The sequence below is a fragment of the Chelonoidis abingdonii genome, chromosome 2, assembly GCF_003597395.2.
Source record: "Chelonoidis abingdonii isolate Lonesome George chromosome 2, CheloAbing_2.0, whole genome shotgun sequence".
NCBI lineage: Eukaryota > Metazoa > Chordata > Testudines > Testudinidae > Chelonoidis > Chelonoidis abingdonii.
The window spans coordinates 123,335,055-123,349,516 of NC_133770.1; the positions used below are offsets into that span (position 1 = coordinate 123,335,055).

Genomic DNA, 14,462 nt, shown 5'->3' on the forward strand with positions numbered 1-14,462 from the left:
TTATCAAAAGTGTAGTGAACACATTTCCCCCTAGTGAGCACAAAACCAAAACTATCCTTTTAACGTTTACAGCTGCTGAATGTCAGGACATCATTAAAATGTGCAAGGTCACTGCAGGGAGAACACTGTAGAATCCCCTAGCTACTTGCATGCAACCTCGTTTGCAAACGTAATTCTGGAATTTTAAACTTCAAAATATCACCTAAACTCAATAGATGTGGTGGCAGAAAGAAAGAAAGAAAGAAAGAAGGAAATCTGTTCATAGACAGACTAAATCCCCTGGTGCTCTTCCTTCAGTGATGGTTAAGTTTGTTTCAATGACATCCTTATATTTGAAAGCAAGTCATTTCCAAAGGGGCTTCTAAGAGGAAAAGTTATGATGATCCATTAGTACTTAAACTCCTTAAGATTTAAAAATCTAAGAAGAAATGAGACCGAGATGTTGGTCATTGGTTATTCCTATACATTAAGGGAAAGAATCTCTCATGTGGAGGAGCTCAACTCAGCAAGGAGAGCGGTGGGTGTCTGGGACTTGGTTACGGCTCCCTGAATATGAGGGAAGATCTGTGCCAGCCATTATTTAAAGCAGCTTTGTAGCTGCTCTGTTTAACAGTATCCCATTCGTCATCCAGAACATCTCTGATGCGGGGAGCGGAGGAGGTGGACAAGGGATGAACATATCCATCGGCTTTATACCAGCTGAGAACTGTCCTCCAATAGGGACATTTTCAGCTAGCTAATCCAGACCCTAGTTTCTTTAGTTATGAAACTGCCAAGATAGAACAGATCTCTGAAAAACTGCAGCATCCCTGGAATATTCATTGAAATTTTTATTATCTGTTTCTTTTGCCAGGCATGACTTTTCAATTTATATGCAGAACAGACGAAGGGACACTGTCAAGCTGTTTCTGTGTGGTTGTTGTTTTAATAAGTCTTTAATTTGTGATATTTTGGAGGTGCCAGTTGAAAGCTCCTTAATTAGGGTTGAGTTGAGTTTTGCACTTAAAACAAGTATTCAACCTCTTTGTTACATATGAAAAATACACATATTTTAGCAAGGGGCATTTTCTGTTGATTGCCTCATTCTGTTTCCTTCTTTTGGTGGAAACTGATTTTACTGCTTGTAAACTCCTGTGTGCTGAGAATAGCAACTTTTAAATTAAGCTGAGGAGGTGTAAATGTGCACCAACAAAAATACAAAATGTTCTAACACTCTGAACATTGCTAACAGAAATAAGATAAGACAGAATAACCAGTGACTGTGTGATTTATTGATTCAAAAATCATGAATCAGGCACCCCCAAATTTCATGAGATTTGTCTTTAAAATCATCATATTTTTGAAAGTAATAAATGTTGTGTTCTTGTCATTTGCTTTCTGGTTTTCGAGCCTACAAAGGACACTCCAGTTACATTTTGAAGTTTTTTTCCCTATAACTATTATGGCTAGAAGCATAGTTAAAAAAAAATTAAAGCTGAGATTCTCACATGACTCCCGGAGCTGGGTTTTTTCAGAAAAACACCAAAATATGAGCCTTACAATAAAACTGTGAAATTTGGTAACAATGCCAACTAGTCATAGGATGGCCCCTGATTTAGCCGTTTGAAAATAATTTAGCACTCTGTATCCAAGAATTTAGAAAGCTAAAGAAACCTGAGTATCTTGCAATCATTTTAGATTCTGCTGCTACAAAGCTGGCCATACAGATAAGGCACAAGTTTACTAAGAAACCTGATTTGAAGAAAGGTAGTTTTGATGGGCATATTTGATAAGGGGCACCTGTAGCTTTACTCTCATTCAGAACCATAGGAGATGGTAACCTTTTTGAAAGAGGGCAGTTCTTGGTAGAATTCTCTGAAGTCGAACATTATCCTTTGCTAAAGGACTAACTTTTAGTTATGGAGAATAACAGGGAAAAATTAACAATAATGCTTTAAAAATTGTTCAGATATAGCCTGTGCTGAACTTTGTTATGTGTTTTAATTATATGTTAAGTTTGACAAGTCTGTGTTATTCTGTCAGGATCATTAGGGCCAAAAAAGGGTCTGATGCAGGGTGATGAATGTCTTAAAAGAACTATTTTTTAATTCATTTAATTCCTAAGATAACTAATGGATTTACTTGTGTGATCTCAGAAAATTCATTCTATCCTCAGAGTCAGTGCTATAAGTTTGAGGAGGATACACATATTCTCTCCCTCCCTCCCTGCCTCATGAACATCAGATATCCAATGCCTGCTCTCCCTTAGACCCACCCTTAGACCCATGATACAGAATGTCCTAATGAAGCTGTGCAGGGGAGTTGGCTGGGAGCATAGTCCCTCTAACTCTCTCAGGGTGATTCACAACCTGTACCAGTACATATATTTAGAATCTAGAGAACGTGTCTCATCAGATTACATAAATGTTTAGGTAGCTGAAACTTTAAAATTAAAACCCTTCTCAGTGTTCCTATAAATAGCCCAGTATTTCAAATCACAGCAGATACAAAACTGCAAAGTCCTTACCTGAAATTGACATGCACATTTCAAGCCATCTCCATCTTCTTTACACACTCCCCCATATTTACACGATGATTCATCACACACTCTTACATCAGACTCCCTTACATTTAATTCTGTAAAAGGGAAAAAAGAAAAAAGATGGATAATGTAGTATGATTTATTTTTGGTATAATAATATCAGCTTCATCTTTAAACCAGTAATTTTCCCACGCAGATATTTTTTAAAAAGTAGATACTCTTGTTCCATATGCTGTGTGCCAACTGGCAACCAGAGGTATAGCTGTTCCATTGACACTGTATGTACAGCTACATTCCGCCTCACCACACAAACAGCTCCAGAACAGGGGCGCACACATACTCCCAAAACAGTTATTGTCTTCCATATTCTCACTAGCAGTGCTCTCCCCAATACAGAAATGGCCGATTCCCCAGACACATAATAGCAGGAGTCAAGATACACACACAGATATATAGACCACGTCCCCTCAGCCCCTTCTGCTTTTCTTGTCACAAAGCCTGAAGGAGGAGCCATGCTGTGGATTTTAGGGGAGGCTAGAATCTATACTGAAAACATCTGTCCTGCATTCCAGCCCAGTATGCAAGCCACACTGTGATTCTTCAGATTGAAAACATTATAAATATGTACAATATTATTATTATTGATTAGTATTATGGCAGAACCTAGGAGCCCCAGTCATGGACCAGGAGCCCGCTGTGCTAGGTGCTGTACAATAACAGAACAAAGTGTTTACGCTGCAAAGTGAAGGCATGATTGTAGCAGGGATAGGAGTATCCATGTTAGCTTTAGTCTAGCTAGCATGGGCAAGAGTCACAGTGTAGATATAGTGGCATGGGGTTCAGCATGGGCTAGCAATCAGAGTTCAAGCCCTACTCAGCTTGCTAGCCCAGGCCACCCATTCTACACTGCTATTAGCACCCATGCTACCTAGATAAAAGCTAAGACAGGTAGGCCTACCCTTGCTACAATCACACCTTCACATTGCAGAGTTGGCATACCCTAAGACCTTTGTCTACACTAGAACTTCCTCGGCAAAACTTTTGTTGTTCAGGGGTGTTAAACAACCACACCCCCGAATGACAAAAGTTTTGCCAACAAAAAGCGCCAGTATAAACAGTGCTTTATTGGCAGGAGTGCTCTCCTGCCGACAAAGCCACTGCCACTTGTGGGGGATGTGGCGGCACAGCCATGTCGCTAAAAGCAAGGTAGTGGAGGCAAAGCCCAGACAAGAGACAACAGACTGAGCGACGGACAGGCAGACTTGGGGAGCACAAAGAAACAATACTGAGCAGCCTCATACGCAGTGGTGTCAGTGCACCAGCTGCCTAACTGTTGCCAAGTTTTTTGTAGGCATCACATCAAAGAAGAGCTTTCAGGGGGGATTTGAATATTATTAACCCCACACATAAACATGAGCATGCAGAAGAGAGAACAATGAAAAGTAAGGGTGGGATTACTTAAAGAGCTCAGTGCTTAACTCTCACTGAAGACAACGGGAGTTATACCACTGACTTCAGTGGAAGCAGAGTGATATCAGCACTGTGTGCTTTTAAAAATCCCACTCTAAAAGTTTAATGCAGTGGTGGGCAACCTGTTGCCCATAGGCCACATGCGACTCATCAGGGTAATCTGATTGCAGGCCACAAGACAGCTTGCTGATGTTGATTGCCTGCAAGCATGGCTGCCTGCAGCTCCCAGTGGCCGTGGTTCACCATTCCCAGACAATGCTAGCTGTGGGAAACGGTAGCCAGCACGTCCCTGTGGCCCGTGCCGCTTCCCACAGCTCCCATTGGCCGGGAATGGCGAACCGCGGCCACTGGGAGCTGCGGGTGGCTGTGCCTGCGGACGGTCAATATCAGCAAAATGTCTCGCGCCCACAATCAGATTACCCTGATGGGTCGCAGGTTGCCCACCACTAGTTTAACTTGAAAACATTCCTTTAAAAGGAAAAGGAAGTTTCATGCTTTGGGCTAGGTTTGTGTTAGAGACCTACTGAGCTCTACAGTAGTACAAACCACAAACACAGATCCATTTACACCTATGTTTTTCAGAACTTTCTTTACCACTTTTGATAATTGGAAGAAAACTATATTCAGGGGGATGGGCTGGATAAAAGCAGAAGTTAAAGGAAAGAACTTCTCACTATTCAGGAACTGTGAAATGTAGATGAAAGTTAAAAACAAAATAGTTATGATCAGCATTTACAGGCCAAAGCTGGTGGTAATCTTCCTGCTACAATGTCAGTACTCAGGCACCGCAGAGACAGACAATATATAAAACCATAGGTGATGATGTCATTGATGACATCGGCAGTGGAAACCCAAGAGAAAACATATATAGAACATGCTTCCATCATCCTTTGATACCAGTTTAAGAATGAAAAACATGTTGCCAGATTTTCTAAGGTAGGTGGTGTGGAACCGTGCACATACCTAGTGCACGCTACAGTGATGTTACTCTAGGGGGCAGGATGAGCCAATAGGTTGGGCCCTGGGCTTGGAGCAAGGAGATCTATACTCTACACCTGACACTAGCACTGACCTGCGGGGTGACCTTGGGCAAGTCATTCTATCTCTCTTTCCTCTAGCCTCCCCATCTGTAATATGGAGATAATTATACATACCATCTTCTGTAAAGTGTTTTGAGATCTACAGACAAAAGAGCTGTGTCAGACCTTGATATTATTAGCTGAATGATGAAGCGCCATCGGCAACTCCCAACTTAGGTAAACATGAAAAGTGATTGAAAAAATAAATATGGATTATAATCTATCATTCTTGAAGATATAAATGAAGAGTTTAACGTGCAGGTTAACTATCCTGGTTGCCACACCAACAATGTGCATGTGTAGTAACCCGCACCCTGGCATCAGCTGCAGTTGTGATGCAGCAGCACAGAATGCTGTCCTGGGGAGAGAGACGTCCAAGGGGAGCGCACCTCGAGCTGGGGAGGGGACTCGGAATCCACCCGAAGGGGCAGTCAGAAAAAGCCATTAGAGAGAAGGAGGAGGATGGAGATGCTGAGCAAGCAGACGAACTGGAGCCTGGGTAGGGGGAGGGGATAAAATAAGAGAAGAACAGGAGAAAAAAAGCAGAGGACTACAAAGTGAGAAGGAGGAAAGGTTTCAGATCAGGAGAAGCAGAAAAAAAAGGAGACCTGTGTACATCAGCAGATGCTGTTAGAGAAGGGAAGAAGAGGGAAATCAAATCTGCAGACTTACCAGAGAGTGAGTATCAAGGGAAAAAACTGAAAGGAAATATAATTGGTGAAAAAAGGAATTGATCGAAAAGCTGTGTTAGATGTAAACAGATCCTGGAAGCAATCAACAAAAAGCCCACAAAGGACCTAAAAGACATGAACAGAGAGAGAGTGATTGTGTGAACATGGCACCTAATGGACAAGTGAGGGCCACTAGCTGAATAAACCCCACTTGCGGATAAACTCATTGAAAAGAGGGACAGCCACAGGAACGCTGAATCGAAGGAGCACTTCAAGCTGGAGAAAGCAAAGAAGAGGACAGCAGGAGTGCAGCTGTACTTACAGCCATGGAAAGGAAAAGTAGATTCTTCTCTGAAGTGTCACTGTATTGTAAATTAATCTCTTAGTCTTATTAATAACAATGTATGTGATACTAACTGCACAGCATATACAAGCTCACAAAGGTAAATGAGATGGTAATGTATAGTTTATTACTATAAATAGTTAGTCTTTGGTAATGTTCTATATTATTTATGCTCCAGACCCAATTTTGGTGTTTTCCCTTATAAAGTTTTAAAAATTTAAAATTATCTCCTCTGTTTTAGTTTGCCTCTACCTCGCTTCATAGTTAGCATAGCCTAGCCTAGCCAGGTCACCATATGTGTTCTCAAATGATAAGTGTGATGCTGTGTATAGGAAAGGTGACCATTTATATCATTGTTGCTACCACAGTAACACAATTTCCATAAATCTTTTACAAAGTGCATCATGTAAGGTGTCAATGGAAAAGTTATGGTTTGCTAAGTATGATTATCTTGTTTATATGCATGTATTATCTTTATATTGGAAGTTATGAATATTCGCTATGTACTTGGATCTTAAACATGTTTTGTTCCTGGGTGACACCCTCCAGATAGATTTACATTAGAGATAGCCAGCTGTGTGTTGATGGCCCATTAGGGACACTCCAGTCTCACAATGGCCCATTGAAGAAACTCATCTCACCCAGTAGGTCTTCCTATGGATGCCTCAGACAGCGAGGAGCCAATGGCTACTCCCTGTGATTCAGCAAACCATGTAAGAGCATGAGATATGCTCATGTGACCCTGGACTCCATCTTGGGCCAGTAACTTTCCATACAAAGTGACTGAGGGCTTTGTTTGAGACAGTAAATTTTCATGCACATGGCCAAGGATATAAAACACCCCTGAAACACCTCCATTTTGCCTCTTTCCTGCTCCAGTTCTCTGGACTGTGGATTTACAACTAAAAGGACCGTCTTAAACTATGGAATCTCCTGGAAGTTACTAGAGAGACTTTACAAGCCAGCAGCCTATTCCATCACTGCTACAAACCTGATATAAGGACTTTGGAATCATATGTACGTATATGATCTATTAACCATTTATAACTCTCTTCTTTTCTTTTATGAATATATCTTTAGTTAGTTACTAAGGATTGGCTGACAGTGTACTATTTGGGTAAGATCTGAAATACATATTGTCCTGGAGTAAGTATCTGATGCTTTGGGATTAGGAGAACCTCACATATGGTGACTTGGGTTTTCAGTAACCTCTCACTATATTAGACCTGTTTGTCTGGATGGGATCCAAAGGCTAGAATCTCTACAAGGGTCTGTGTTTGGCTTCTGGTTAACCTGTGTAGTACTACAGAAGCTCTTTTGTTACTGGCTTGGTGAATCTAATTACAGAATAAATCACTAGTTCTGAGGATTGTTTGCCCTGTTTCTCACAGACTGCCCTAAGTGAGGCATTCTCAGTATGGTCCATCCCAGGCACTTGGTCACAATAACATTAACTAGATGTGATTGCTTCACTGTAGGATCTGAGTTAATGTGAGAGAACATTGCAGCTTTTCAGTTTAGCATGCTTGCAATTTGCTTCTGAAGGAAATGGTCATTTCTTTCTCCTCATAAAGATCTATCTCATGAAAATGAACAAACTATTAAAATTAATTAAGAGGAAATGGTGATGTCATGCCCAACAGAAGATTGCACCTTTTAATGATAATACATTTCAGATAATATGATTTACAAAAAAAATGATCACACTGATAAATTACAGTGATAACAGCTTACTTTTAAGAGTTAGAGAAACTAAATATATACAGGCCCCAAATCTGAGTTCCTCCATTCCTGTGTTGGGCTCCCTGTAATCTTGGATCATTTAGGGGCCTACTTGGCCTGTGGCATCAGCCAGAGAAATCCCAATGATGCTCTAACTCATGTTTACTTCCTGTGCCCCCCTATGATGCTCAGTCCTCATGTGGGAAACCCCTTAATGCAGGAGTATTCCCCAGAGGCAGTTTCCCTGCCTTTAACAAAATTCAACTACCATCTCTAGGTTGACAAGTCACAGATATATCATTCTATCCCAGGCGGGTGGGATATGGGTCAGCGTTCATGTCCCACTCCCCATCAGTAGCCAGCTGGGGCTGGGGAAGCTAATGATCCAACCAAGGGACCAAATTCAGTGATGAAACCTGGTCATGTGCCATCTGAGGCATGTTGCGCATACACTAAGAAGAAGATCCCAGACCTGTTTCCTTCTGTCCAAACTAACATCTTGACCTGTCTCTCTGACGTCTCCTTGTGGCTGTCTAGCTATCAGTGCAAGCTAAATATGGCTAAAGCCAAGCTCTTAACACTCCAAGTCCTTCCTGCTACCTTCTTTCTCCAACACTGTGGACAATGCTGCCACCCTGCTTGTAACCTGAGTGTCATCTTCAACTCAGACCTCTCTAGAGCCTGACATCCAGGCTCTAAGTCTTGCAGATTCTTGCATCACAGCTCTGAGATATGGCCTTGCCCATCCACCCACACAAAACTGTCATCCAAGTTTTCATCGTCTTGCAGCTTGATTACTACAATATCTTTTTCTCTGGCCTGACAAATGCATCTTGCCCCACTTAGATTCATTCAAAATGCTGGTGCAAAGTTCATTCTCCTAGTCCATCACTTTGACCATGTCACCCCTCTCTTTGAATCCCTCCATTGGCTCCCCCAACCTGTCTGTAACCATCTGTTGTCTTTTACCTAGATTGTAAGCTGTTCAAGGAAGGGACTATCTCTTTGTTTTGTTTGAACAGTGCTTAGCACAGTGGGGTCCTGGTCCACGATTAGAGCTCCCAGGTGCTACGGTAATACTAATAACAAACAATTAGCCCAGAATAAGGGAGCTTCTGCACCCCAAGACCCTCGTCCCCAGCACCACTCCAGATCCTGCACCCCTAGCTGGAGCCCTCACCCCTACCCCCCAACTCTCTGCCCCAACCCAGAGCCCCCTTCCACACCCTGAACTCCTCATTTCTAGCCCCACCCCAGAGCCCACACCCCCAGCTGAAGCCCTCACCCACTCCTGCATCCCAACCCTCACTTTCATGAGTCTAAGAATCCTGTAAGCCACACACTTTCACTTCTCCTGAAGCTAAGAATTCCACCCGTCTGAAAGGCTGAGTCCTTGCTCTCTGGGCACACTTTGCTCCTTCCTACTCATCTGGCTTAGTTTTCCTCACAATGAGCCCTATCTCATGCATTATATTATGAGAGAAAGCAATAGAGCCCATGGATCAGCCAAAGGTTCATCTAGCCCAATATCCAGTTTTCTGACAATGGCGAGATGAACCATTGGTCTGACCCACTGTGGCTGTTCTTATGTTCTTATTATTATCATCATCATGGCAAATCTCAAAGGGACGTAGCCTCCCTTCAGATCAAGTATTGATCTCTGGCAACATCCTTCAGATGGTCTGGCTGGATATTCTGTGTATGTCCATCTCTGACAATCTTATTGCACCACTGAAGCCTTTGGCACCCATGCGATCACTGATCATTCCTGGGTAAATGAAAACTAAAAATAACTCAAAATTCAAATTTAAAACAAACAAATCCCAATCAGTTTCACCAGATCAATTCAGGATTCACCTGTCTGTCCGTGACGTAACAGCCTAATTCCAATTTTCTACAGAGATTTAGAAGCCTTTAGAAGGAATCCTTCAGATGGGATGTCTCAGGCTGTGTAATTTACATGTCTCTGCAGTAATTTAGACTATCTTAGGCCTGGTCTACACTACGCGTTTAAACCGATTTTAGCAGCGTTAAACCGATTTAACGCTGTACCCGTCCACACTACGAGGCCCTTTATATCGATATAAAGGGCTCTTAAATCAGTTTCTTGTACTCCTCCCCAACGAGAGATTCAGTAGCCGCTAAAATCAGGTATTACCATATCGGATTAGGGTTAGTGTGGCCGCAAATCGCGGTATGGCCTCCGGGCGATATCCACAGCTTGCACCACCTTGGACCACTCGGACAGCAATCTGAACCGGTTGCAGTGCCAGGTAAACAGGAAAAGCCCCACAAACTTTTGGAATTTCATTTTCCTGTTTGCCCAGCGTGGAGCTCTGAATCAGCACGGGTGGCATGTGCAGTCCCAATCCAAAAAGAGCTACCAGCAATGGATTGTAAGGGATGATTTACTGGATCGATGCTGTAGTGGGGAGACAATCTGTTCTATTCAGAGCTTCCGTTATCAGAAGACGAAAGCTCAAAGTGTTTTGAAAAAAATCGTCCAGGCTACACAGTGCTGCGTGACAAGCGTAACGTGAAAGCCAAAGACAAATGACGCTGATGGAGGGGGAGTACTGAAAGCTCCAAGCTGATCCCGGTCCACAGCAGTCTCCGAAAAAATATTTGACATTCTTGGCTGAGCTTCCCAATTGCCCTGTCGGTTCAACAACCATTCGTCCGCGGTGTGGTTCAGGGTATAGCTTGACAATTTTACTCCTCTCCCCCCATGTGAAAGAAAAGGGTAAAGAAATTCGTTTTCTTACTTCTTTCAATGTCAACCTTGGTCTATCTGAATGCTGCTGGTAGACGCGATTGCTGCAGCAGTGAAGAGCAGTATCGCTCCTCTCCCCTCTCCCCGGCAGATGCTGCAGTAGGACTGCTAGCCGTCCTTGTGCATGAGCCCGTGAGTGCTCCTGGCTGGCCTCGGTGAGCTGCCCGGTGGGCCCTTGGGTTAAAAATAGGAGATGATTCACCCGGTCAGATTCCCAGTAGATGGGGACAGAACCTCACTCATAGCAAACTGGGGCCTGAGCTCCATCTGCCCCGTCCCTTCCTGTGTAAAGAAAGATTCTGTACTTGCTTGGACTTATCACAGCACGCGGATGCTGGGCTCTTCTCCCCGCTCATCTTAATGTTTCTGCCTGGACTGTCATAGCACCGGGAGGCTGCCTCTCCCTATTTTATCTCACTAACAAGTCACTGTTTGTTATTCCTGCATTCTTTATAACTTCATGCACAAATGGGGGGACACTGCCATGGTAGCCCAGAGAAGGCTTGGGGGAGAAGGAAGCAACGGGTGGGGTTGTTGAGGGCACCCCCTGTGAATGGCATGTAGCTCATCATTTCTGCGGGGATCTGACACGGAGAGCTGTGCTCTCTGATACACTGGTTCTCTAGGAAACTTGCCCCTATTTCTAGGCAGGACTGACTCTATTTTCAGAAACCATAAAGGAGGGATTGAGTTGCGGAGTCATTCCCAGTTTGCCTTTGCGCCCCGGCCGACCTCAGCCAGGGGCACCCATGATAGCAGCAGACAGTACAGAACGACAGATAACCGTCATCCTACTGGCCAATTTACAATGGCAGCAGACGTACAGAACGACTGATAAACATCTCTGCTATCATGCAAAAGCAAACGAATGCTGCTGTGTAGCGCTGCAGTAACGCCTCTGTTAGCGGCATCCATACACATATGGTGACAGTAAAAAAAAAAAGCTGAACGTCTCCATGGTGCCGTGCTATGGCGTCTGCCAGAGCAATCCAGGGGAAAAGGGCGTGAAATGATTGTCTTGGTTGTGTTTTCCCGGAGGAAGGAATGAGTGACGACATTTACCCAGAACCACCCGCGACAATAATTTTTGCCCCATCAGGCACTGGGATCTCAACCCAGAATTCCAAGGGGCAGGGGAGACTGCGGGAGCTATGGGATAGCTACAGAATAGCTACCCAGTGCAACGCTCCGGAAATCGACGCTCAGTACATGGACGCACACCGCCGAATTAATGTGCTTAGGGTGGTCGCATGCACTCGACTTTATACAATCTGTTTTACAAAACCAGTTTATGTAAAATCGGAATAATCCCGTAGTGTAGACGTACCCTTACACTGATCTGAAGAAAAGCTCTGGGTATGGAAATTGTAGTGGCTGCTGGGGGACTCACTGTGATGAGAGCTCTGTGGAAAAGATGATACAATCTTTTGTGGGTATGTTCTGCAGGGCCAGAGAGAGGAATACACCCACTCTGTCAACACCCAAACAAGAGGGTGCCCGTAGTTTCTCCCCATGTGGATCCTTATCTGACATATCCCTCTGCAGGATTCCAGAGATGAATCTCATTTCTCTGGAGGCAGAGGATCTCACTGTCCATAGAGGAGGGGAGTGATCTTTATGCAGATGTGGGATGGAGAGGAGGGGATGAGCAAAGGAAAGGACAAAACTAGCTCTAGTAACTTACTGGGTTCTGGGGGAGAAGAGTAGCTTTAGACTGAACACACTTCTACCAACCAGATTTACTGCAAAGCCACTAATGCAGCTCTGTATGAATGCCTGGGGAGAAGGGGAAGAGATAAGAACCAAATTAAAACAACAAAGGTAAAACTGGAGGGACCCACTCCCAACATCCCACAAAAGTATCCCCTGAAGACAAGGGGAAGACAGAATGAAAAATTAGAAGCATGCTGCTTAATTTTAGGGGGCAGATTGTATTTGTTTCTTTTGGTTTCAATTCTAAGTAATGGTTATAAAATGTAGAAGTGGGAAGGACTATCATCAAGAAAGAAATTAACAGATATTGCCTGTTCATGGAAATGGAACAAATGGTCCTTTTCCAATGCTGTATTATGCACCTAGGTACTATGGTGATGGGCATTTTTCAGTTAGATTAACATTTCTGATGAGATGTCATCTAATCTCTGCATCCATTTGAAAATGCAGTCAAGCAAAAGTAAAAATCAGAGCCCCGACATGTATACAATTACACTCGATGGAATCGCAAGTACTATAAGAATGTATGTTAGCCATAATGATTTTCACACCTACAGTATTTTATTCAAAAATGAAAATCAGTGTTAATGGTGTAATTTAAAGGCTAGGAGAAAAGATGTCTGGCACGTCTAAGATATGCTCAGCCTTGAACAAAATCCCTGCAGATAAAGAAAGATAAAAAAGATTTTCTGCAATTATTTCCAGAAGAAAGAATCATTTACCATCATATACCAGAATGGATAAGAGTAAGAACATGAAGAATGCAATTTAGGATGATTTTTTATAAGTTTATTTAATAACAACCACAACTCATTTTCAAGGCTTTTAGTAGCTGTAAATAACAGTACATTTCAGCATAACTGATTACTCAAAAAGAGTAAATAATAATTCATCAAGTTCCAGGAGAAAAACATAATTAGTGCAATTAAATAAAGCTTCCAAATTTATGGTAACGTTTGTGACCAAGGACCTGAAAGGAGGTATTAGAAATGATTTGTTAGTATCTGTCCCTTTTAGTAAATGGGGTTCTGCACAGGCGCAGAGATCAACTTCCAGAGGTCTGTCTGTAAAGCCCCAATCCAAGGTCCCTTCTTCCCTCCACCCCGCCCCTTTCGTCGTGGGAAAATGCACAAAGTGAGAGTTTGTATGAATAAGAAAGGTCTAAAAATGGAGTAAAAACTTCAATATTTTGGATCTGCCCATACAGCTCTGCTAAATCAGCCAGATATCCTAGAACATCATATTCTGCTACAATTAGTAGTGTATACGTTTAATTTACTAAAGCACTTGCCTTTATCTGGCACCTCTTTTATTCAAGAAATAATCAGATACAATAATTGGATAGGTTTCAGAGTAGCAGCCATCTTAGTCTGTATCCGCAAAAAGAACAGCAGTACTTGTGGCACCTTAAAGACTAACAAATTTATTTGAGCATAAGCTTTCGTGGGCTACAGCCCAATTCATTGGATGCACACAGTGGAAAGTACAGTAAGAAGATATATCTATATACACAGAGAACATGAAACAATGGATGTTACCGTACACACTCTAAGGAGAGTGACCAGTTAGGGTGAGCTATTACCAGCATACTGCTCAACAGCCCACCCTAACTGATCACTCTCCTTAGAGTGTGTGTGGTAACATCCATTGTTTCATGTTCTTTGTGTGTGTGTGTATATATATATCTTCCTACTGTATTTTCCACTGCGTGAATCCAATGAAGCGGGCTGTAGCCCACAAAAACTTATGCGCAAATAAATTTGTTAGTCTCTAAGGTACCACAAATAATCGGATACCAACATTTGTCCTGCAGACCATTAATATGTATCGATCTGAGAGGCAGCAACCCTTACACTCAAGGTATTACATTACACAAGTTAAAAACGGTGAGCTTGGTGTAACTGAAACCTGGGTTTGATTTTAAACAAGCTAGAGCAGATGCAGAATTAGCAACTCTGAAGGCGGACGGATTCTCATGTGAGATGTCACATTTATTAGCAGTATTGTCAACTCTCATTACCAGTGACATTATTTCAGCCCCTATTGTGGCCAGTCTCACAATGTACCAAGAAGCTCCAGCCTTGACTCAAATTTCAGCCCTCGTTGGACAACCCCCACCCTCACAATTGGCTGCGTTCCCCACTACCCCACCTTATGGGGGAGAGCAGCC

At 42.9% G+C, this 14,462-nt stretch overlaps 1 protein-coding gene across 1 annotated transcript in view; it reads right to left on the minus strand.

Annotated features, from left to right (window-relative positions):
• Positions 1-14,462, minus strand: part of TMEFF1 (transmembrane protein with EGF like and two follistatin like domains 1) — a 246,248-nt gene that overhangs the window by 100,707 nt on the left and 131,079 nt on the right. Inside the window, exon 2 of the mRNA XM_032774982.2 lies at positions 2,507-2,616. Coding sequence (XP_032630873.2) covers positions 2,507-2,616 — 110 coding nt within the window. The remainder of the gene's footprint in view (positions 1-2,506; positions 2,617-14,462) is intronic.